This window comes from Microcebus murinus, chromosome 2, assembly GCF_040939455.1.
Source record: "Microcebus murinus isolate Inina chromosome 2, M.murinus_Inina_mat1.0, whole genome shotgun sequence".
In the NCBI taxonomy this organism is placed as follows: Eukaryota; Metazoa; Chordata; class Mammalia; order Primates; family Cheirogaleidae; genus Microcebus; species Microcebus murinus.
Genome location: NC_134105.1, coordinates 58,581,135 through 58,607,396, shown reverse-complemented (window position 1 = coordinate 58,607,396; position 26,262 = coordinate 58,581,135). Strand labels below are relative to the sequence as shown.

General features: G+C 32.0%; 1 protein-coding gene across 1 annotated transcript in view; it reads left to right on the top strand.

Annotated features, from left to right (window-relative positions):
* Positions 1-26,262, top strand: part of LRRIQ3 (leucine rich repeats and IQ motif containing 3) — a 138,691-nt gene that overhangs the window by 13,611 nt on the left and 98,818 nt on the right. The window contains exons 3-5 of the mRNA XM_020282438.2: positions 1,960-2,208; positions 2,975-3,298; positions 15,085-15,218. Of these exons, the coding sequence (XP_020138027.2) occupies positions 1,960-2,208; positions 2,975-3,298; positions 15,085-15,218 (707 nt within the window). The remainder of the gene's footprint in view (positions 1-1,959; positions 2,209-2,974; positions 3,299-15,084; positions 15,219-26,262) is intronic.

The window sequence follows — 26,262 nt, the reverse complement described above, 5'->3', positions numbered from 1 at the left end:
ATTTCTAAGTGAAAAGAGTCAATTTGAAAAGCCTACCTATTCTATGTTTACAACTATATGGCATTCTGGAAAAGGTAAAAGTATGTCTACATTAAAAAGATAAGTGGTTGTCGTGCTTGAGGGTGGGGAGGCAGGGAGGGATAGGTGAAGCACAGGGGACTTTTAGGGAATGATACAATAAAGATTCTACATGATACAATAATGATGTATATGTCATATATTTTTCAAAACCTATAGAATTTACAACAAAATGAGTGAACCCTAATGTAGACTATGGACTTTAGCTTATAATGTATTAATATTGGTTCTTTAATTCAAATATACCACACTTACACAAGATTTTAATAATAAAGGGAGAACTGTAGGAGTTGGAGAAGGTTGAGGGAGTATATGGGAACTCTTGTTTTTTCCACTCAATTTTTCTGGTAACAGCCCCTGCCCCCAAAAAGTTTACTAATTTAAAAGATCACATGATCATAAAATAAATGACACATTTCTTTGGTGTATGACTCTCACTTTACAGGTTTCTTGAAGAATAGTTATTGGCTTCAAAAAATGGATTCTATGGCTGAAACTTTTGAGGCACCCTAATATCTGTCTTAAAACATCCCAGTGTATCCTTGATATGGTCTCTCATAAGCCCTTATTGTAAATTGTTCTGGAGTTAGCCTACCTTTAGGCCGAAATGGAGAAGTAGGTCTTTGAAAGGGAGCCTGAGAGAAGACTTCTTCACGTATTTTCTATTTAGGGAGTCCAGATGATGGGATGCAATGTGTATATTGCCCTACATTCTAGGACCTAACAGAGCTTAATGAGTTTAGTTTGTAAAAGTTCATATCTATTTATTCCCTATCTGGATCTTTATATTTGGAAGACTTGCTTACCTGTAGTTTAGGCTTATCTTTCTCAAAGTGTTTATGAATTGCCTGTTAAATTATAGATTTGTGGCCCTTTAGCCTAGAGATTCTGATATAGCAGTTATAAGATGGGGACCAGACATCTACCTTTTAACTAATTCCTTGGGGGATACTTAGAGTTTTGAGGATTATAGTTTTAGGCCTTGGCCAAGATATAAAAAGTAGTCAATGTCCTAAATGAGTGCAAGAGTTTATGTGGCTTTTCACATTTATTCTCATTTGAATTATACTGGTTCAGTTTACCTGCACATGGTAGAAATTGATACTTCCAATGGGGAAGGATGCTTCTAAGTAGACCACTTGAGCTTGTAATTCTTTTCTCAAGTATCATTTACTTACATTTTATGAAAGCTGAAATTACTCATAATATGGGAAAAGTTGTATATATGAGATATACCATAAAATTATATAAAAAAACTTTGATACAAAAGTTGTAGATAAATTTAAATATTTAAATTTCAAAGATTAGAATTCTGTATCCTAATTGCCTAATTCAATTGAACATAAAAATAATGTAATGTCAAATCATCTGTTTAAGAAATAAATATTGTTGATGACAGCTGAAGGCCTGAATTTCATCTAATCCGCATTTTTCAGCCTCTCTGGAAAAGATTATGACAGATTATTACTCTCCTTACTTGTTCATTATTCAATGCATTCCTTTATTTAACAATGTCTTTTAAGCAAAATTATTATACCAGCTATGCAAGGTATAGTTTGTTGTTAGTTGTTTTATCTAGATGTGATATTTTATCTCAGCTACTTCACTAAATTTCAAGTTAAGTATTTTATAAAAAATCAAGATTTCCTTCTCTTACTAATTAGTTGGTGAGAGCAATGACAACATTCTGAGTAGCAGTTATAGAAATATTAGATATTTAAGATACTTTGGGATAAAAAATTTTATGTGAATTAAATATATTTCTTTAATTCCAACTTTTCTACCCATTTTTATTCTCACTATTTCTTGGCAAATTTTTGTTTGTTCTAAGATTTTTAACAGTTGAAAAAATTTTTGAAAGTGGTTTCTCATCTTTCCTAGATGTTTCATGGAACAATCACAGAAGAGCTAACCAGTCATGAAGAATGGAGTCACTATAATGAAAACATAGTAGAAAACCAAAAAGATTTTGTTTTTATGAAGTTCAGTGGCCTTCATTTAAAATCTATGGAAAATTTGCAATCTTGTATATCTCTTAGAGTATGTATCTTCTCAAACAATTTCATTACAGATATTCATCCACTTCAAAGTTGTATCAAATTAATCAAACTTGATCTCCATGGAAATCAGGTAACAATAGCTATTTCAGATACTTGCATATAAATGAAATTTAAATATAATAAGCATGTTATCTATCTGTAATATTTCTCTCAAGTCTTTTATCTAAAATATAAACAACATTTAAAAATAAATGAAAAGTATATAAAATGTATATAAATGCAGAACTTTAAATGTAAACAAAAATGTTAAATAAAAACACATAAGACATGAGTTGGTATGTTTTATTTTTTAAATATGTAGTCTAGATTAAGAATACTTCTTCAGCTGGGCAGGGTGGCATGTGCCTGTAGTCCCAGCTACTGGGAATCAGAGACAGGAGGATCCCTTGAGCCCAAGAGTTTAAGGCTGGCTGCCGTAAGCCATGATGACACCCCTGCACTCTAGCCCTGATAGCAGGGCTAGACCTTGTCTAAAAAAAATACAAAAACAAAACAACAACAACAACAAAAAACCTTTTGATTCCTTCATTCTTTATTTAAAGAAAGTCTTTTAGAAAAGTTTAAACAGTCAACCTAATGCAAAGGAGTTTTCACTAACAAAATATATATGATTATGCATTTCATTACACTAATAATGATAACTTGATTCCACATGACCAGTGTATGTTTTCCCCCAGTCATCATTTGGATAATTAGAAATGCTTTTTTCACTTATTAACCACTTGCTATTTGGGAAAGATTGAATTTTAGAAGATGTATAATGTTTTACCATTTTCCATGCTATTTATAGAAAAGTAATAATATTAGAATTTAAAATATTTTTAATAATATTTCAGATAAAGAATCTACCAGATACCAAATTTTGGAGTGGATTTAAGAACCTGAAACTCCTCTATCTTCATGACAATGGATTTTCAAAGTTAAAAAATATATGTGTATTATCTGCCTGTCCAAACCTCATTGCCCTCACTATGTTTGATTGTCCAGTAAGTCTAAAGAAAGGATATAGACATGTTCTTGTTAACAGTATATGGCCTCTCAAAGCACTGGATTACCATGTGATTTCTGATGAAGAAATCATTCAGAACTGGCACCTTCCTGAAAGATTTAAAACATGTAACCACCGACTTTTCTTTAATTTCTGTCCTGCTTTAAGAAAGGTAATTGGCTTCATTAGAATTTCATTTTAAATAAATTTTATAGAAGTAAAACTTTGCCTTATAAGATCTATTTAAGTTATATAAACTCTTTAATATTTTTGTATCATTCATATAAAATATTACCAACCAGCAAATATATTAGTAATAGTTTTATATCTGAAAATTTCTAAAGGTTTGTATGTCTATTGAATGAAAAAATTGAGCATAAAATGATAAAATTGTCAGGAAACAAATTTTTATTTTTTAAATTGAAAGTAGATCTCTAATTTATTCAGGTTTTGGTATATGAATGACTCATTGGGAAATATTTAATTATTTTCTGAGTGCCTTAAAGGACAATTTAGATAGATTATTGTTGGGAGAAGATAAAATATTCAATTCAACCATCATTGTCTTTGGATTTATAAAATATTGGAAGAAGTGTTTGAGACAACTTGATAGAGGTTGAAGAATACTTAAATTATAGGTAAAAATATAAGAAAAACATTCTTTATGATATATGAATGTTAGAACAAATAAGAGTTCAAAAGGGGGGTTAACTTTTAGAACTGCAATTGTTAGAAAAAATTAGGTATAAGAGATAGTAAGTAAAAAAATATTGCAGAACAGTGTTTATAATATGTTCTAAATATATATAAATTCATATACATATATGATAAAAATTTATGTATATATGTGTAGAAAATTTAAGGAAGAATAGAAAATCATTTTGAACAGTGATTGCATCTAAAAGGGCATACAAACATTAAACAGTGATTATGCATGGGAAGGCTGAAACTTACAAAGTTGGAAGAATTTTATTACTACATACAATTCTTGAAAAATTATGAGTATATTAATGACTTTATAATAGTTTAATAAACTTAGGGTTTTTCTGGTGATAAATTTGAAATAATAGTTTAAATTTTTTTTAAATGAGGCAATATTAAGTCTGATGTCTTAACCTGTGTTCTAAAGTAAGAATTTAAATATTCCAGGAATATTGTGTAGTATGGTGTAATCAAAGGTGGGAACATGCATGACCACTTTAAGGACAATTAAAATACCTGAAGTTCATTTAAGGAAATAATGGAAAATTGGGGGGTAGGTATTGAAAAGGAACTTGGATGGCCTCCTAAGGAGTTTAGACTTTTTAAAAACAATGAAGATTAACTGAAGTTATTTGAGTAGCAAAATTAGAGTGGTTCTTTCATAGTAGGTGCTCTGTGAGTAAATGATATTGATAAAGTTTTTAAAAGGCGATCAGTCCAAAATATTGCTAGCAGATTAATGGGGGTTAGAAGACAAATGGGGGCAGGGAGATCAATTACTGTAGATCAGGAATGATGTAATAGTGTTGATATAGGCAGATAACAGTGGCAACGAAGAAAGAAGGTGTAAAGGACAGAAACTTGTTCAGTGAAAGCCATTGTGGCACTTTATATATTTTATTCCATCATTCTTTCATCAAATATGTACTGAGTACCTAATATATGAAAGGGATTATTCTGGATCTTCAACATTCAATGGTAAATAACGCTGACAAAATCCTTGCCCTCATTAAGCCCAGTGGAAAGACACAGAAAATATATAAGCTGAAAACAAAAACAAAAAGAAAACAGCCATAGAACATTAGACAGTGTTAGTTGCTAAAGAAAATAAAATCAGGTACTAACACAATCTGAAAGGGGTGGATATTTGGTCTTCATTAGCTAGGGTGGATGGGGAATGCTTTTCTGAAAAAATATTAATATTTTCATCGTTTTCTTTCATGTGGAAAAATATTACTCTCATTTCATAGAAGAAAATGAAGTATAGTGAGGATTAGGAACTTACAAGATAGTGAGTCATAAAGCTGGGATTTCAGCAGACTAATATCAGACAAGATAGTGAGTCACAAAGCTGGGATTTCAGCAGGTCTGTCTTGATTCCACAGTCCTGTAATCAACAATGGCATCACAAATGGCAGACAGTGCAAAGACTTGACTGGAGTTTTTTGGGTTTTTTTTAACTGATTGAATGCAGGAGGAAAAGAATAAGTGAGGATATATTCCTCTAATATTTTGAACATGGGTAACTGGGTTAATAACTTATTTAACAGCAATGGCAGCATTTAACAGATTTGGACAGAAAAATGAGTTTGGTCATGTTTATGTGAGGCAGGATATTGATGGAGAGAGATCAGCAGCATATTAGAAATGAATAACTGAAATTCAGAAATAGAGTTGGAGGCTTGAGGTGTAAATCCAATAGTTGTTCCCTTGAGGTCGTAGTTGAAGCCAAGCTTTCTCAGGAAAATATAGGGATTGATGAAGGCTGAGAACTAGGGACAGAGACTTGGGGCACAGTTTCATTTTGTGGGTAGAAAGCAGTGGATACAATGAGGGTAACAGAGAATTGATCCTCGTAGGTAGGAGTAAAAACACGCATAGCTATTATTATCATTTTAGATTAAGGGAAAAATTGATTTAAAAATGAAGAATGTTTTTAAATGGTCAAGGAAAATTAGAACTGAGAAAAAAAGTATATTGAAAGGTTTTAAATTTTAAAAAATTATGGGTACATAATTGTATATATTTATATGGTACACATGGTGTTTTGATATAGGCATACAATGTATAAAGATCAAATCAAAGTAATTGAGGTACCCATCACCTCAAGCATTTATCATTTCTTTGTGTTAGGAACATTGAATTCTGCTCTTTGAGTTATTTTAAAATATACAATAAATTATTGTTAGTAGTAGTCACCCTATTGTGCTGCTAAGTACTAGATCTTATTCATTCTATCAAACTGTATTTTGTACCTATTAATCATTTTTACTTTATCCCCTTCTCCTAGCCTCTGGTAACCATCATTCTACTTTCTATCTCTGTGAGTTCAATTTTTTTTTTTAATTTTTAGCTTGCCTCTATAAGTGAGAACATGTGAAACTTCTCTTTATGTGCATTTACCAAAATGTCTTTGGTTCTATGTTGTTGTAAATGACAGGATTTCATCTTTCCTTTTTGTGGTTGAATAATACTCCGTTGTGTATATGTACCACATATTTTTTAATCTATTCATCCATTGGTGGGCACTTAGATTGATTCTGTATTTTAGCTATTGTGAATAGTTTTGCAGTAAACATGAGGGTGCAGATACCTCTTGAATGTGCTAGTTTCCTTTCTTTTGGATATGTACCCAGCAGTGAGATTACTAGATTATATGCTAGCTCAGTTTCACTATTTTGAGGAACTTCCATACTGTTCTCTGTAGTGGCTATATTAATTTACATTCCTACCAGCAGTGTGTGAGGATTCCTCTTGAAAGACTTTTTGATGGTGAAGAGTTTATCACATCTTTGGAATTTTAATAGCTTGAAGGTGCTGGAAATGAATTATAATGGGTTAATCTGTAATTGCCAAATATAGGACATTTTCTGAGAAAATTTTGGATAGAGGAAAGATAAAGCCTTAACTATAGGAAATAGGGTTGATGGAAGATTTTTGTAAAGTGAGATGGTACTCACTTCAACATATTTTTAAAATGTGGAAAATATATTTTGATTAAAAACAAAATGAGATTGAAAATATCAGAAATGAGGAAATAAATTAGGAAAAACATTGTGAAGAAATTATGAATGGAAGGCAACACAAATGGAGAAAACTTTTATGAGATACAGGTATACACGATGATAACACAATTTTTGTGGGTTGTAGAGCTTTAAAGAAATCTTTTTGAATAATAGTTGTTGAGTTTACCTATAAATTTTGTTCATTACTCCAAAGAAGATGCAGGCTTATATTAACAAAATCTTCTATGTGAATGTTAAAGTGGTTTTATTTATAATAGCCCCAAACTGGAAAATACCCATTCAATGAATGAATGACTAAACAAATTGATACATTCTTACTGTGGAATAGTACTCAACAATAAAAAGGAACAACTTATTGTTATACTTACAATAACTTGGATGAGTCTGTCGGGTCTTAGTTGTCTGTTCTTGGTTCTTGGTGTGCTCTTGGCTGAAGAATGATCAGATACACCAAAGTAAGGCAAACACAAGGTGAAGTTTATTGAGTAAAACAAAGTAAGATACATTAACCATAAACAACCAATGGACCCCTGTTGTAACAGGAGGGACCCAACTATGGTCTGTTGTCCTGTTTTATATTGCCTAGGCTGGGCCCTCCATATGGTTCAAATGTCACCAACATCGCCATTGAACTACTTTGATGGACAGTTGGGAATTGTATAACCTGAGTCTTACTGCACAGGTTACATGCAGATCTCCCATGGCCCTTCCTGAACACCCTTTTGAGGGGTGAACTGCAAGGTAGATTTAAGCTAATGACATGATAATTAGCCTAAGGTTGTTCTAGGTCACCTTTCAGACCTTGTTGTCCCTGTGCTGCGTGGCCCATGGGCTAGGGAATCCTCTGCATTCTTTTGCAGTTGGCTTGCTAAATTCTGATTGGCAGATTGGTAGGGTGTTCCTTCCTCTCCCAGGTGTGGCAATTGCTCAGGGTGCCTACTTTTGTCCCCAGGCAGGCTGGAGGTCCCTCACGGTCTACCTAACAAATCTTTACAGAAATATGCTATTTTTGTAAAATAATTTCAGTAATAGAAAAATTATATTCCCACTGTCTAGCACAGTTAGCCTACTCACCTTTTTATATAACTATTATGTACTGTGTTATGGTTTTATGCACTGTTATAGTTTTTTTACAATGTTTAGTAAAACACAGCCCTCAGGTATCTAAGTGATCTTTAGAAACATTGATTTAAAATTGTACAAAATCATCTGTGCTAGCGTGGGGAGTTTCACACAGATTCGCAACATTTTGTGTGACTATTAAAATGAATGCAATATTAAGGCTATTATGTATTTTCAGAAGGATAAAAAGGTAAAAATTATATGGTTTTACTTTATTTGAAATAAACACTTGTGGGATTGATATGTTTTACACCTTTCAAATATGCTGAGAAAATGTGTGCCAAATTAGGAATTTTTTTGAATCTTAGTTTCATAGTTGACATATAATAATTGTACATATTTATGGGGTACATGATGATATTTCAGTACATATAATATATAGTGAGCACATTAGCATATCCATCATCTCAAACATTCATCATTTCTTTATGTTGGGAACATTCAATATACTCCTTCTAGCTATCTGAAACTATATAATATATATTTGCTAACTATAGTCTTCTTATAATGTACAGAACACCAGAACTTATTCCTCCTATCTAGCTGATTCTTCTTTTAACAAATCTCTCTATATCCCCCATTTCCCCTCATCCTTTCCAGACTCTAGTATCCTCTGTTCTACTTTTTACTTCTATGAGATCAACTATTCTGATGGAGAAAAATTACAAATAAAATAGACTTTATGGACCCAGATATATGTAGAACTAAAAACCTGGAAATAAGAAGGAAAGAAAAATTTAAAATAGGCATTTAGAATATCAAATTAACTGGAAAAATTTCTTTGTATAATTTTATATGAAATATAATATAATTTTAGAATAAGGTTTTTAAACTACTCTTACTGTCAGTATGCAAAGTACTGTCTTTTGTATGAGTCATATTACAAAAGTCCTTATTAGTTTTCCTTTTAATGCCTCACTATATTTTATATCAAGATTTGCAATGGCTCCTACTTCATTTCATGCAAGTGGTATAGATTTTTCATTATTCTACCACCTATTTTATTGATTGTTGATAGTTTTCTCCTAAGCATGTGTTATTCTTTGCCAAGTTTTTACTATAATTCCTTTTACTGAATAGAAAATGTTAGTACTAATTATCTTTTGTAGTTGATTTATTGATTTTATAATTTATATTATGTTAGTTTGGATAAATTTTTTAGTACATGCCTCTCTTTAGACTAAATTTTGTGAGTATCGAATATAATAATGGAAGTCCTTTGTAAACTCTAAAACATTATATCATTTTATAGATTACTAACATCTGTTAACAGATAACATTGTTTGTATGCTTGAAACCTCACAACAACCCAGTTAAATAGTACCATTATTATCTCCATTTTACAGATGATGAAAACAGGGGACAGATAGATTATTTACCCTATATCACACAGCTAACAAGTGGTAGAATTTGGACTTAAACACAGGTAGTTTTTCTTCATAGCCTTCACTCCTTTCTGCACTACTGTCTCTTAGAAAGAGGATTCCTCCATTTGTCTTCAGATGTCAAATGGTTTATGGCATTTGTGCAAGTTTGCAGCAGTATATTTCTTGGCATTTTACAAGATAATTGTTATATGACATCAGCTTAAGTGTAGTCTGGAGGCTACTTGCTCTCTGGAAGGGTGAAACACTGTCCATAGCTAATGAATATTCTGCTTATCTCTTTGAAGAGAAGAAATTATTCATAACTTAATGGGAAACTGGACTCTTTGCTGTAAATGATAGTGTGTGCTTAATGGTTCTCTACTGATGAGAACTGCATCTTACAGGACTTCTTGAGCCTAGTCATCTGAATTCCCTCCTGTTTTCTTGTTCCTCATTCTCTCTCTCCCTCACTTATGCACATTTACATACTTACACTCAATGTTCCTTTCACCAAGCCACATATAAACACCATGAGCCCAAATGCAATGAACAGAGAAACATAAAGATTTGTGGAGATCACCTCTATACAAAAAACCAATAAAGGATAATATTTTTAAAAATTACTATTTCCTAGAGGTAATTTTCTTTTTTTTTAATGTAATGAAGATGGGACTTGCAATGGTCTGAATATTTGTGGCCCTTTCAAAATTTATATGCTGACTCTTAATCCCCAGTGTGGTGGGATTTGGAATTGGGGCCTTTGAGAGGTGATTAGTTTATGAGAGTAGAACCCTCATGAATGTGATTAGTGTCCTTATTAAAAAAAAAAAAAAAGACTCTGTAGAGATCCCTTCTCCTTTTCACCATGTGAGGACACACCAGAGAAGAAACATCTATGACCAGGGAATCAGCTTTTACCCAGCACCAAACCTGCTAGCTCCCAAAACTGTTGAGAAATATATTTGTGTTGCTTATAAACTTCTCAGTTTGTGGTATTTTGTTATAGTTACCTTAATGGACTAAGACAGGACTTAATCAAAGGAAGAAACTAGGGTGCCCTGACTTTAAATAAGCTATTCTTCCTGATAAGTATAATAAAATAACAGGAACTAGAGGAAATTCTACAATCCTCCTATCTGTTCAGGGTAATTATGGACCAAGTGATAGGATCCATTGTTATGGATCACAGAATAGGTTTCATGGAGAGACTCATGTACAGTCAGGATTACAATAAATAGCAAACTGAACTGATATGTAGCAGGACTCATCTGAGATAGAGCAGTCAGGAGCTTCAGAAAAGAGCTTAGACTCAGCCACATAACTTAACTGGAATAATTGACAAGCTAAATAGAAACTCAAAATGAGAAAGCTGACCTTTGACAGAATAGTTTCACCAAACTGAGAAGAAATGTAAAATGATGAGGAAAAAAATGTAAGACATGGGAGTCAGATCCAGGATATCTAATATACATAAATAAGAATTACAGTAGAGAAAATTAAAGCAAATGAGAAGCAATAATCAAAGAAATAAAGGGAAAAATCATGAATCTGAATGCTGGGCAAAATCCATGAAAGAACTGCATATATTTTCTTTAAAAATCTTTGAAGTTCATATCTAGTCACATTAAAAAAAGCATAAATATTTATACTTCAGATAGGTTTTTGAATGTAAGGAATCACCAGGCAAATAGAGGTGTTGGTATGAGTGTAGAGCATGTGAGGCAGAGTAGAAGCATTTGCAAAGACACAGAGGTATGGAGAGAGGTTGGTACATTCAAGTGACAACAAGTAGTTCAGTGTTCTTTGAGTTTAGAGGACATGTTTGGGCATGTCAAGTGATACTGGAGACAAAAACAGGATTAAAATAGCAAAGGGTGTTATATGTAATAGTAAGAAGACAGGACTTTTTCTTGCAAGAATTTGGGGAAATATTTCAGGCTTTTATATCACCCAATTTTTATTCTAGAAAAATCATCCTCTATTCTATAATTTTGGAGTGGAGGTAAATTGAGTATAGAGGAATTAGTGAGGAGTCTATCATGATAGTTTGGGTCTTAACTTATAAGGGCTTATTTAATAAATTGGTACAGTGTATAGAGCATAGGGAATGGATTGATGAAAGAGTTATTTGATAGATTTTTATGATTTGTTGGATGGAAAGGGATATAAGAAAAAGAGGAATGTGGATTTATTATTTGTTTGACAAGATGAATAATAGTTTTAATGACTATATCGGTAATGCAATATGAGGTATGAATTGATTCAAATGGGGGAGATAATTATTTCAGGTTTTGACATGTAAGTAGAGAAATGGAATTGGAAGTTCGTTTTATAGTTCTATAGTTTAAGAGCGAATTCCAGACAGGAGATATAGCTATGTGGATAATCTGCATATGTAAGACAGTAAGATGTAGCAAGGAAGGCAATCATTTGAGGAGAGTTAGCTGTTAGCAAAGAGATGGAAAGGAAAGAAAGTCTAAGGTATCCTAATGTTTAAATGGTTTACAGAGAAAGATAAATTAGCAAAACAGACTGAGAAAAATTAAAAAGGTAGAAAAATCAAAAGTATGATATTGTAGCCAAATAAAAGAATTGAGTTATAAGAATAAAATATTTGACATTGTGAAATCAAGCTTAGAGGCCAACAATGATAATTACTTAGTGATTTAATAGTCAACTGATAAGCCAGTTATAGTTCAAATAGCTTACTTAGTCCTAGATATATAGGATGAAGAGTTTTTAAGCTCAGTGAGCATACATGGGAAAGATAGACCTATCATTGCATTAGAGCATAGCCTTGTTAAATAAATAAGTACCCAGGACTTAGTAAAGAGAGAATAGTCAAAAGGCTTATCACAAATGAGAGAAAGGGGCTATTGCAATAGGAAGAATGCTCTGACATTAGATCTGCAAATGTCTTAAGGGTTTTGTTTTATTTTGTTTTGTTTTTTAAGTGGGACAAACAAGGCTAGAAAGAACTAGGTATCAGGAAGTGGAATGAAGGGAAGTGGAATGATCTGATCATAGATCAAAGAATGTTTTACCCTGAAACTAGCCTACTCTCAGGAGGGGCTTTATGCTGATTTAGGCTGAGGGTGGGCCAACCATCAAGGGCTTAGGGGAAGAAGAAAATCCTATCTAAATTTTGGCTAACAATAAATTTTGCTCCAATTGATCAGTGGAGACTGAACATTTCAGCTAATCATGAACAGGCAAAGAATGGGAATTTGGAAGGTTTATGTCAGGCCTTTTTATAGGTAAACAAGAGGGGCATGCATGAATAGTATCCCAGTTAGGCATAGAGGAAGGGTGCCTCTTTGCAGTAAACCATTTCTTGAAACAGGGATGAGGAGATTTCTTAACATTCATTGTTTTCCAGGAACACAAAGCTCAGGTAAAATTCAACATTGTTATATGTGACAAACGAGTTATTGCACAGGATAATATTGTAGAAAGATATTGAACTCAGATTAATGTCAAGAAAGGCTTATGAAAGGAAGGAAATGAGTCTCCAAAGTACTAAGATAGTGAGACAAATAATTGAGAAAGGCAGTTCAAGAAATGGAAATGGCATCTGTAAAAAGCATTGAGGTTTGATTATCAGGTAATTTTCAAAGTTGTAAGTGGTTGGATATTGCTAAAGTTGAAGGTATTCTATGTAGGGTGAAGGGAGATGACATTGAGGAGGTTGGAAGGGGCTAGGTCAAGGACTTTGTGTGCCAAGTCAGGAAATTTGTAATTAGTCTTTCAGTGGTAGGTCAATGAGATATATTGAGCAAGAATTTGATGGGATCAAATTTTCATTTTGGAATGTTTACTCTAGCAATAGGGAATATTATTCCTATATTCCTATATTCCCTCCTAATATTGGAGGGAGTAGGGGGAGTAAGAATTAATTCAGATATAAATTAAGAGTTATTTTAGTAAGTTAGGAAAATAGTGATAAAGACATACAGCAAAGCAATGGCAGAAAATAGAAAAAAAGGAGAGGTCAGATAAATATGTGAATATGCTGAATATACCAGATCTAGTAACATTTGTATACAGGGACACATAAGAGATAAGAGAACCTAGGGTGGTTTCAGGGTTTCTGTATTAGATGATTTAGTATTACCATTCACTAATGTAGAGCATATGAGAAAGCAATTTGGAGAAAAAAGATTCTTGTTTGAGATAGTTGAGTTTAATTAGATAGCAGTTTGATCATATTGTTATGTAGCTCAAGTCTAAGGACAGAAATCTGAGAGTCACCAGTATAAAGGTGAGCATTAAACCTGTGGATTTGGATGTAGTCATTTTGGAGAGTATGTATAGATTAAAAAGAAAATTCTTTCAACGTAACACTTAAGTGATGAACATGGCTAGGTCTGTAAAATTCCAGAAGTAAAGAAGAGTTACAGGAAAACAGAGAGGAGTGGTATACAGAATTGAAGGGAAGTATTTCAAGGAGGGAATGTCCAATCTTAACTATGTTAAAAAAAAAAGTGTTCCTGGGATAATAAAGGTAGAAGCCAGTGGGCTGAAATATAGGAAGGGAGAGGATGGGAGAAACAAATCTGGAATTCTGTTTCAAGAATTTTGGCTTTTAATTGTCATTTCTTAATTTTCATAAGTTAGATATAAAGGATGTAGGGTTGGGCTATGAGTGTTTATTTGTATGTATGCATTTTAAGGATTAGTGAAGTTCCATCATATTTGTAGATGACAGCATAGTGTCAATAGAAGGAAACTAATTAAAAATAGAGAGAGTTGGGACTCATAACAGTAACAGAGCACTAATCTTGGACAGGAAGAGATGTACTACTTGTTTTAAGATTGAGTAGAAGGTACTTCTACTCAGTATATATAGGAATATAGTTAAATTTGTAGGGAATAGAGGGGAAATAGTGGATGGAGTTCAGACTTGATGGCCCTATTTTCTCTGTAGAAAAGGAAGTGGGATGTGAGGAAGCACTAGGGAAAGAACTTGAAAAGCACTAAATAGTTTTAAAGTATTTGCAGTTGCTATTGTTGGGAAAGGAATCAAGCCAGGGCCAAGTAAAAAATTTACTAATAACAATGAGTGGTTGATTTGTGTTTTGAATGTTAGAGCATTGATAATCTTCAGGAGAGATGCCTTAGAATGTAAATATCAGCTTATTTATTTATTCCACATTCAAAACTTAAGTCAAGTGATCAATGAGAATTGTGAGTCTATGATCTTAAATTTAAAAATTTTCAGGGACGATCTTTCTTAAGGGTAATATAGAATATCTTTTCCAAGGAAATGTGATGTGTTCCAATAAAAGTATCCAACATTCTAGTTAAGCTACAACAAAATTTTAAGCTAATGTAAATTATTTTATGGACCAATATATATTATTTTTCTTTGTGGGGAGCCACAAAATACTTTTGGAGTTTCCCTGGACACATGTTCATGCCATTACCTTTCAGAGATCAGGAATGATTAAAGTAAAAATTGTATATATATGTTATCAGATTAGGAGAAGAACCTTGAATGGAAAAAGTTATTATCAAGAATCTTGCATTTTGTGTGGAGAATTGAAATTATTTGATGCTACTAATTTTTGTTCTTTTACTCTAATAAAGTTAGTATGAAAATGCATTTATTAACTATTATGCCTATAAGACTGTATGAAGATTTTGTTAGTTTATTCATACTATTAGATTACCAAGATTGAAATATCTTGGGGAAAAATCTTCATGAAACATAAATTATTGAATATATTTTCTTCATACAGGGAACAACTTATGAGGATGAAATTGATAACATTAAATATATTACTTCAAAAATTAATGAAATTCTGGCTCATAATTCACCAGTTTTGATTGTTCAAAGATGGATACGTGGTTTCTTAGTTAGAAAAAGTTTGAGGTATGTTTTTTATTCTATACTATTTGAATATTGAAATAAAATGACAAGATAAATGATGAAATCAATTCTTCAATTTTAATTTTTATTGTCTGTATTATCAAAATGGTATAGACTATTTGATCTAGTTTTAAGGAATATATTACATTCTATAGTAATATATATTATACTATTTAGCACATTCAAAATTTGATATTTTTAAACTGTTTCATTTAAATTTATCATGGAATAACCAATTAATAAAGTTTTTATTAATAATTATCAGAATAATTCTGACAGATTTTTTTAAACTTAAAGATATTAGTCAAAAGCATATATTGAAATTCTCTCATATAATAGGATATATTAGAAATATAAGCCATGAACTATCTAATGGTATACAATAGAAATATAAATCATGAAACGTGTATATGAGGATTTTATAGTTTGTTTAGAAGTGTTTGCTGAAACATCTGCTACCACATCAATCTATATTATCCTTTAGTAAGTTGTATTTTTCTCTCCCCTTGTTTCTTGCATCTTTTGCAGTAGCTAATCTTTGCAAATAAATGGAAACTTTTCATGCTAGAATCTGTCAATACTGTACTTGTGGAGATAAGATAGGATACTCTGTCATCAATTTATATGTATTGGTCATACCAAATATCAAATATATGAAGAAATAAATGAATATTTTCATATAGCTTATTTTTAATTCTAAATGGTGAAATTCAGAATATAGAAATGAAATTTGGCCCTGAAATATAGGTAGGATTAAAAATAATTTGGAATAGGACAATGGATGTTATCTGAAAAAACAAGATTAGTAAGTTTCACTGAAATGAAATTCAACATTCTGTGGTAAGGCAAAGATAATGTCCTCCTATATTGGTCTGTTTGTGCTAAATCATAGGTGGTTGCAATAGTTCCGATAAAGAAAGTATGAGGGACAAGTAGCAAAACTGACCATAACACAGTGCCTGCAATTTCTGAGGAAGTAGTTTCATATACTTTTCAAACCGAGGTCAAAGTATGAGAGACAATGAGCTTGTAAGTAGGGACAAGTCAAACCATCTGGAATGAAGGATATGGAAAGGATCAGGCAATTGTTGACAGTGCTTATTTATTTAAAATATGATTCCTGTCTTATATTTTGTATTTAAATTTAGTATGTACTGTATATGAAATAATTATCTAATTAAAGGACTTGTCTTAGGTTTATGCCCTTGGGATTTAATTTTCCTTTCTCAGAACCAAGCCTCTTGCTGATATTCAAGTAACATAAAAACTTTGCTCATGGGAACATTCCCTGAAAACTCAGAATGTGTCAGTAGAGTTTGAATGACTTTTGTAGGGAGAGATATCAATAATAATATATCACAGTGGTTCAAAACAGACTGATTTGAATTCTTTCTCTCTTTAAAGCTCTGCTCCATTAGGTACATAACTAACTTCGAATCTGAATTTCCTGATCTGTAAAATCATAAAGAGCAGGGGCTAACAGCAGTACTTATTTTTCTGTTTGCTTGTGGGAATTGAGATTTTGAATATATGTTCATAGCTCTTAGCAAAAGTAGATATTACATTCTTATTAGGTGTTTTTTTTTTTTTTAAATCATTATTGTTAGTTATATCTTGTGTTATATCTTGCTCTCTGTGCTATTTGACTCCAGGGGAAACTTTCCTTGGATTTCTTGCTTCCTTCCTATTACATTTCCCACAGTATGCACAAGTATTTTTTTAAAATAAAAATTTAATCATTTTATTCATCAATGTAAAATCCTCCAATGGCTTTCAGCTTGCTTAGGACAAATATCTGTGATATTTGTCTCTACAATGTGTAACACAAACTTTTATTGTCACAAGAACTTACCTTACTGTATCGTGGTTGTTTGTATAATTATATATCTCCTGATGTACTTTAAGCTATGTGAGGCATAGAGTCTACATCTCTGTTTTCCACTCTATACCTCTATCTAGCATATAACAGAATGCCTGACACAGGTGCTCAAAAATATTTGCTAAATTGATGAATACTCAATAAATGGAGAGGCTCTGGGAGGTGGAATCTGAAAAGTATTTCTGGATTCATCTTTGGGAAAGTGAAAGAAAGAACTGAGGAACATGAAAAACTTCCCTGAGAAGGACCTATGGATTCCCACAACCTAGGGGTCCAAATGATTAATCCTCTTGTATGTCTATTTCTAGCCTTGAGAAATGTCTTCCCACACCTACATATTTTGCATCTTGCTTGAAATTTTTCACTTAAACTGCTTGAAATATCATATACAGCCTAAATTTTAAAATTATAATATGATTAATGCTATTATCTTTTAGAGTGATAGTATTTCTAATATTAGTGATAAGATGTACGGGAAATACATTTTTGTTTTAGAATGAAATATTGTAATAACATTGACAGTCTCCAAAACCTATGTAAAGGCACCTGTATTGAGGTCATAGGAAGGATAACTGGTTGGGTGAATGGGTTGTAAAAAAGGTAATAGAATGGAAAATAATATAGGAAACAAACATTATTAAATGTGCAGTATTTGTAAAGCACCATAGTAGGTATTTTAATCTACTTTATATCATTTAATGGAACAAAGCTTTTGATTTTTTTCTGTGTTTTCTATTAATATTTTGCTGATTAAACATTAAGAATTTAAGGCCAGGCGTGGTGGCTCATGCCTGTAATCCTGGTACTCTGGGAGGCTGAGGCAGGAGGATCGCTCAAGGTCAGGACTTCAAAACCAGCCTGAGCAAGAGTGAGACCCTGTTTCTACTAAAAATAGAAAGAAGTTAGCTGGACAACTAAAAATATGTAGAAAAAATTAGCTGAGTATGGTGGTGCATGCCTGTATCCCCAGCTACTCAGGAGGCTGAGGCAAAGGATCACTTGAGCCCAGGATTTTGAGGTTGCTGTGAGCTAGGCTGATGCCACCGCACTCTAGCCTGAGCAACAGAGTGAGACTCTGTCTCAAAAAAAAAAAAAGAATTTAAACTTGATGTAGGAAATATATTCAATGTCAGACAGCTATTATGTGTTGGCCATTTGTGATCAGTTGTGAACAACAGGTGAAAGTATGCATAGTAAATCTGTGAATGTCAGGTTCTGTTGTTTAACATATTCCAAATTCTGTTCTCATTTTGCTTTTCTAACCACAGCCCTGGAATCAGCTTTTCCAAAGAGCTCAGTTCTTTCATTAGAGAATGATATTTGGAAACTAAGATCTCAAAAGTAGATGTGTTCATTGCTACTGGGATGTCATGGTTGCTAAGCCATTTCAGCAAACAGAATAGAAAATAGATTATTTTTTCCATCGTGATTTCATATTATTACCTCGAATGCTAATCCAACACAGAAGGTTCTTCACTGACATTGTTTGCCATTATTATACTTCCCTTCTACTATGAGAATTCTGGTTTCTAACATTATTAATAATTTTACTTATTAGCTTAATCCTACAATACACACAAAATACTTTCAGGATTGCTCTCTATATATTACAATTAACAACATACTTAATAAAATTTAAGATTTGTTGTAGGATTTTGTTGGACTAGAGATATTTAGTTAAAATAGATTATTGAATAGTTATTTAGATTTATTTATCACTGAGTTATCTATTGATTTTCTTTCTAATTTTAAAAACATTTCTTATTTTAATCTTCTATTTCTCTAAAGGGAATTTCTGTTGTCTTCACTTATAATTACACTTTTTCTAGGTTAGTCTTTATATTTAAATTGAATTTATAAATACTGATTCTTTTTCTGAGTTCTGTCACTGAATTTCTAAATTTATCTCATTCTGGTTTATGTTACTCTTACAAGTCCCATACAATTTCTTGATATCTTTTAGCTCATTTTGAAATAATGGGTTGTAATTTTTATTTTTATTTTTTGTAGGCTTCACCTTCTGGCCTGCTTTCATTGTCTGTGGCAATGTTATTATATATCTTATTCTTTTTTTCCTTTATAGGAACTTATATTTATCTTATTCTCTTTTTCCTTTGTAGGAACTCTGTATAGGATTAGATGATGCTCGTTCTGTATTGCCCCTTTTCTGAAATTAATTTTTCTGAACTTTAAGAAGAAGCCTTTCTTACTTCAGGATTTAAAGCCACTGCTTCTGTTGTTTTGTGTAGTGTCCAAAAAATATGGCTTTCATTCCAAGTCCTTCAGCTTTAGTTTCCACCATCCCATTTTTATCGTGGATCTTTTTTTTCTCTCTCATTTTCACCATTTCTTTGTGCTGCTTAATTTAGATTCTATTCTGTCCCCAGAAGCTGCCCTTTGGTTTGGGATTTGACCTAGAGAAGCGTTTTGGCTGGTTAGTTTTGGGGGTTCATAGTCCCAGAATACTGCAGACTCCTCAGATCTTAACAGAGATCCCTTTGTATTCACACACTAAAACCCTTCTAGGATTTAGCTTCTGTTCTCAAATTGGTTCTCCAAGCTTTCCAGCGAGTGTCTAACTTTTTGTTTTATTTCTATCCATCAAATGTGTCATTACTTTCATCTGTGTACTCCTGCGTAGTTGTTAACACCACAGTGGTCTTATGAGTGTCAGTGGTTTTTCCCCATTCATTCACATTTTGGATTTCCTGAGGATACGTTTTCACACAGTAAGGTTATAGATATTTTAAAAATGTTGCCATCTAGTTGTTATGTCTGTTTTTATGAAGAGATCTGGAGAGATTTAAAAACTATGTCACCATCACAACTATTATATTATCCCATAGTGCCCACACAAAGCAAGTGTTCCATGTTAAAAGTGTCATTTACCAACTATTTTTGACAAACAAAATTTTTGTGACTTTAACATTTTAGGTTATATTTATTAAATAAATTTATTTTTTAAAAAAATATGGGAAGGGCAGAAATAAAATATCTTAGTCATACTGTGAGAAGACTACCTAGGGGAACTTGGATGCTTAAGTATCAAAAGAATTAATTTAGGGTAATTCAAATAATTGACTTCACATAGTTGAATATTCCACTTATATAACATAGATAAAAGAATTAAGTATAGTGAATGGAAGTTTTAGAAAGACAGATTTCAGCTTATTTTCTAAGAAAAATTTCTTACTATGTGGTTGTCTGAATTGATGATTGTAATTTGTTTTTATAGGTGGTATTAAAATAGGAGCTATCTGAATGCCAGGATTGTAATAAACTAGGTTTTAGCAGAGTTAAGACTTTATTATATGTAAAGTCTAAGACAACTAGACTCTATTTCTCAGTGAATGTGATTAAAATATATTTATATATGTGTTAGAAAGACAGTAGGAAAATAATGTGATCCTATCCAGACCCAGGAACAAGAAGGCCTGTAGTCATCACTATTATATTACAATTTCCTGAAAGCTTTAGTGAATTTGATAACTTTTTTTAAAAAGAAGAAAGAATTGGGAAACATGAAAAACTTTCCTGAGAGGGACCTATGGATTCCTACAACCTAGGGGTCCAAATGATTAGTTCGCTTGTATGTCTATTTCTAACCTTGAGAAATGTCTTCCCACACCTACATATTTTGCATCTTGCTTGAAATTTTTCACTTAAACTTCTTGCAATTCCAAGAATTTCATTTTATTGTTTATTTCTAATTTAATTCTACCATGCTCAGAGAACATAGTTTATTCATTTCAATTCTTTTAAATTTATTGAGACCTCTTTGAATTTTAAAGTTTCTCTTGGAGACAGCTTGTGGTTAGAATTTATTTTTTGTTATTTGTAATCTAATCTGAAAATACCTCTTTTAATTAGAGTGTTTAATCCATTCACATTTAATATTATTATTTATGTAGCTGGATTTACATCTACCAGTTTGCTTTTTGCTTTTTATATATCATATGTATTTGTTCCTCTATTCCTCCTTTACCACATCCTTTTATATTAAATAAGTATTTTCTAGTGTCACATTGATTCCTTTGTTTACTTGGTAACTGTTTTTTTTTTATTTTGTCATTTTTTCAGTGTTTGCTCTATGTATTACCATGTGAATCTTATTACATTTTACTTTAAATTAGTACTAACTTTATTCTAATAAAATATAGAGTTTGCTTGAATATAGCTCAAATCCCTCTGCCTTTTTTTGCCCTATTGTTGGTGTATATATATATGTGTGTGTGTATATATATGTGTATATATAAAAAAATCTATAATATATGATATAAACCAAACAATATATAATTATTGCTTTATATAACAGTGTGCCTTATAAAGATATTAAGAAGAGAAAAAATATATTTATGTACTCTTAAATTAATCTACACATTTACAATTTGTATTATTTTTTTTCCTTTGAATTCAGGTTACTATCTGATGTCACTTCCTTCCTTTAATATAGCTCCATGTTCTCCTACCTATTATTATATCTTGTATGTGCCATTATTGTATATGGAGCTATTATATATATTTAAGGAGAAGAAAGAAAATATATTTTTACATTAATTTATATTTTATAATTATCTCTGTAATTGCTTTACTGGCACTAATTTCGTCATGTGAATTGAAATTATTGTTTGATGTCACTTCCTTTTGACCTGAAGGATTATTTTTAAAATTTTTTATAAAGAAGAACTTCTAGCAACAAATTCTCAGTTTTTCTTTATCTTAGAATGTTTTTTGTTTATTTGTTTGTTTTGTTTTTGTGTTTATTTTTTAAGGGTAGTTTTGCTGGAGATAGAATTCTTCACTGACAGTTTTTCCTTTTAGGACTTTGGATATGTCATTCTACAGCCCTCAAACTTCCGTTTTTTCTGAATAACCAGCAGTTAATCTTATTGTGGTTTTCCTGTTAGTACTAATTTGAGGAGGTTTGTTTGTTATTGGCTTTCAACAATTTAGCTATGATGTGTTTAGGTATCAATTTCTTTGTAGTTTCTCTTTTTGGGATTCATTAAGCTTCTTGGATATTCAGGTGTTTTTTTTTTTCTTTCATGAAATTTGGTGTATTTGCCAGTATGTCTTCAAATATTTTTTTCTATCCCTTTCTCATTCTCTTCTCTTCCTGGGATTCCCATGATGTATATGTTGGTATACCTAATGATGATCCATGAATTAGGAGGCTCTCTTCATTTTTCTTCATCCTTTTACTTTCTGTTCTTCAAATTAAATAATCTATACTGACCTATCTTCGACTTCATTGACTCTGTTTTACCAGTTCAGTTTCTATTTTTCTTTCATAGCAAAATAAATTTAATTAGGTTTTATAATTTGTAGTAAAGTATATGAACATGGCTACTTTTCATACTGTGGTTTCTTTTTTAAATATAATTTTTATTTCAAAATATTAGGAGGTATAAGTGTTCTTGTTACATGAATGAATTGCATAGTGCTGAGGTCAGGACTTTTAGTGCGCCCATCACCAGATAGTGCATATTGTACCCTCTAGGTAAGTGTTTTGGTTTGGTTTTGTTTTTGAGTGTATTTTTTATTTCAGAATATTATGGGGGTACAATTCATTTCCAATGTTCTTTGTACCACTTTAGGACCATATGTACCCATCACTTAGCTCCCAATTATTAGTGGAACACCAAATATATATGGTGTTTGTTTTTCCATTCCTGAAATACTTTGCTTATCATAATGGTCTCCAGTTCCATCCAAGTTGCTGCAAAAGACATAATTTCTTTCCTTTTTATGGCTGAGTAGCCATATATAAATATAAATACACCACATTTTCTTTATTTAGTCATCAATTGATAGGCACTTAGGTAGATTTTGTATCTTTGTAGTTGTGAATTGTGCTATGGTAAACATTCAGATACAGGTGTCTTTTTGATATAATGACTTCTTTTCCTTTGAGTAGATACACAGTGGTGGGATTGCTGGATTGAATGGTAGGTCTACTTTCAGTTCTTTGAAGAATCTCCATACAGTTTTTCATAGAAGTTTTACTTCTATGAAACAATGTTGGTAGGACTATAAGCATTCTGTTTTCACCATATCCATACTAACATATATTGTTTTTTGATTTTTTAATAATAACCATAATAACCATCTGCCAGGTGCTAACTCACTATAATTTTATATGAATTTCTCTCATGATTAATGATATTGAGCATTTTTTCATAGATGTTGAGCATTTTTTCATATATTTGTTGGCAATTTGTATAACTTCTTTTGAAAAAACTCTGTCTTTTTTTTTTTTTTTTTTTTTTTTTTTTTTGAGACAGAGTCTCACTCTGTTGCCTAGGCTGGAATGCTGAGGTGTCAGCCTAGCTTACAGCAACCTCAAACTCCTGGGCTCAAGTGATCGTCTTGCCTCAGCCTTCCGAGTAGCTGGGACTACAGGCATCTGCCACCATGTCTGACTAATTTTTTCTATATATTTTTAGTTGGCCAATTAATTTCTTTCTATTTTTAGTAGAGACAGGGTCTTGCTCTTGCTTAGGCTGGTTTCAAAGTCCTGACCTTGAGTGATCCTCCTGCCTCAGCCTCCCAGAATGCTAGGATTATAAGTGTGAGTCACCACACCTGGCCATTTTTTGCCTATTTCTTAATGGGGTTGTTTTTTTTCTTGCTGATTTGTTTGAGTTATTTGTAGATTATGGACATTAGCCATTATCAGATGTATAGTTTGAGAATATTTTCTCCTATTTCATAAATTGTCTGTTTACTTTGTTGATTACTTCATTTGCTATGCAGAAACTTTTTAGTTTAATTAAGTCCCATTTATTTATTTTTGTTGTTGCTGTTTTTGCCTTTAGGGTTTTAGTCATAAATTTTTTGCCAAAGTCAATGTCTAGAAGAGTTTTTCCTATAGTTTCTTCCGGAATTTTTATGGTTTCAGATCTTACATTTAGGTCTTCAATCCACCTTGCGTTAATTTTTGTATGTGGTGAGAGATAGGGATCCAGTTTCATTCTTCTATATGTAGCTTCCAATTTTCCCAGCACTATTTATTGATTAGGGCATTCTTTCTTTCCCCAGTGTATGTTTCTTTTAATTTATTTCAGCATATTATAGGGGTACAAATTTTAAGGTTTTGAATAATTCCCTTGCCCCCCTCCTTCACAAGTCCGAACTTAAAGTGTGACCATCCCCCAGATGGTGCACATCTTACTCATTATGTATGTATATACCTTCCCCCTCCCTCCCTCACCTGCCCAATACCCAATAAATGTAATCCCTATGTGTCCACTTAGGTGCTTATTAGTTAATCCCAATTTTCTGGTGAGTACATGTGGTGCTTGTTTTTCTATTCTTAGGATACTTCACTTAGTAGTATGGGTTCAGCTCTATCCAGGAAAATACAAGATGTGCTATATCACCATTGTTTCTTAGAGCTGAATAGTACTCCATGATATATATATATATATATATATATATATATATATATATATATATATATATATATATATATACCACATTTTATTAATCCACTCATGTATTGATGGGCTCTTGGGTTGTTTCCACAACTTTGTATTTGTGAATTGTGCTGCTATAAACACTCGAGTGCAGGTGTCTTTTTTGTAGAGTGTCATTTGATCTTTTGGGTAGATGCCCAGTAGTGGAATTGCTGGATCAAATGGTAGATCTACTTGTATCACTTTAAGGTATCTCTATATTGTTTTCCACAGAGGTTGAACTAGTTTGCAGTCCCACCAGCAGTGTAGGAGTGTTCCTATCTCTCCCCATCCACACCAACATCTATTGTTTTGGGACTTTTTGATAAAGGCCATTCTTACTAGAGATAAGTGATACCTCATTACGGTTTTGATTTGCATTTCACTGATGTTTAGAGATGTTACATGTTTTTATCTGCTGTTGAAAATCAGTTGGTTGTAGCTGTATAGTTTTATTTCTAGGTTCTCTATCCTGTTCCATTGATCTATGTGTCTGCCTTTATACCAGTGCCATGCTATTTTGGTTACTACAGATTTTTAGTATAACTTGAAATCAGATAATATGATGCCTCCAGATTTGTTCTTTTTGCTTCAGTTTGCTTTGATTATTCAGGCTCTTTTTTTGCTTTATATGAAGTTTAGAATTATTTTTTCTAGTCTATGTAAAATGACATTGGCATTTGGATGGGAATTATGTTGAATCTGTAAATCACTTTGAATGATATGACCATTTTAGCAATGTTGATTCTTCCAATCCATGAATATGAGATGTTTTTACATTTGTTTGTCATCTATGATTTTTTTCATCAGTATTTTGTAGTTTTTCTTATAGAAAGATCTTTCATGTCCTTGGTTAAGTATATTCCTGGGTATTTTGTTTTATTTACAGATATTAGAAATGGTATTGTGTTCTTGATTTGACCCTCAGCTTGAAGGTTATTAGTATATAAAAATGTTCCTGATTTGTGATGAACCCTTCTAATAAATTTTTCATTTCACTTATGATATTTATCAATTCTAGGATCTCCATTTGGTTATTTTAAAATAATTTTTATTTCATTATTGATATTCTATAACTGATCAGTTATAAAGCACTCTCTTTTAGTTCTTTCAGTGTGGTTTGCTTTAGTTCTTTGAACATATTTATCATAGTTATTTGAAACCTTCATCTGCTGGGTCTAACATCTTTGCCTCCTTGGATGCAGTTTCCATCAACTGCTTTTATTTCTTATATATGGGTCACACTTTTCTGTTTCTTTGCAGGTATAATACTTTTTTAATTGAAATTGGACATTTTACTTATTTCTTTTTTTTACTTTATTTTTTAAATTGATAGCCAAAATTGTATCTATTTACTATGTATAACATGGTATTTTGAAATACATAAACATGTGGATTGGCTAAATAAGCTAATTAACATATGCATTATCTCACATCAGACATTTTAGGTAATATATATATTAAAGCAATTTTAGATGCTGATTTCAAGTCATCCAGTGGTGATTCTTGGTTGCTGTGTATTCGTTTATTGTTTTACTTGAAATATTTTTGTGTAGTCTGTTTTACCCAGAGTGTGGAGCTAACTGATATCTTAGCTCAGTTTTGTTTACTATAATAACTATTATTTTTTAGGGCTGGTCTCCTAGAGGATCACTGCTGGGCCTGTATATCTTAGTGATCAAACAATGATTGGTCAGAGGTTGTGTTTAAA